This window comes from Buceros rhinoceros, unplaced genomic scaffold (genome assembly GCF_000710305.1).
Source record: "Buceros rhinoceros silvestris isolate BGI_N320 unplaced genomic scaffold, ASM71030v1 scaffold22666, whole genome shotgun sequence".
NCBI lineage: Eukaryota > Metazoa > Chordata > Aves > Bucerotiformes > Bucerotidae > Buceros > Buceros rhinoceros.
In genome coordinates this window covers 7,789-8,159 of record NW_010416075.1, presented here as the reverse complement: position 1 = coordinate 8,159, position 371 = coordinate 7,789, and the positions used below count along the sequence as shown (strand labels likewise).

Sequence of the window (371 nt, the reverse complement as noted above, 5' to 3'; positions counted from 1 at the left end):
TATGGTCATCGGCATCCCCGTGTATGTTGGGAGGAAGGTGAGTCGTGGCGAGTACTGGAGGGATCTGGGGCTTTTGGGGCATTCTCTATACTCAAAGCAGAGCTGATATGAAGGGTGGATCTTTTCATAGAACCAAAATTCAGTTCTCTCTTCTTCTTGTCTTATGTTTGGGCTTTGTGTGGGGAGAGGGAAGGGGAAGGTGGTGGCTGACAGCCCTTCAGGCTCACGTCCTCTCAAAGAAATGTATTTTGCATTGCTCTTGTGCCTCTGCCTTTAACCGGGAGCACCCAAGGAAAAACCTGGGCTCTGTGGGGCAGTGTCTGGACCCTGAGCATCACACTTTGGCTTTGTGTGTGTCTTTTGACGCTCTT

At 50.4% G+C, this 371-nt stretch overlaps 1 protein-coding gene across 1 annotated transcript in view; it reads left to right on the top strand.

Moving 5' to 3' along the window:
• The window catches only part of RNF19B (ring finger protein 19B), a gene marked incomplete at its 5' end in the record, with an annotated part of 10,746 nt that overhangs the window by 6,799 nt on the left and 3,576 nt on the right, over positions 1-371 (top strand). The window contains one exon of the mRNA XM_010137680.1: positions 1-37. This exon is cut by the window's left edge and continues 15 nt beyond it. Within this exon, the coding sequence (XP_010135982.1) occupies positions 1-37 (37 nt within the window). The remainder of the gene's footprint in view (positions 38-371) is intronic.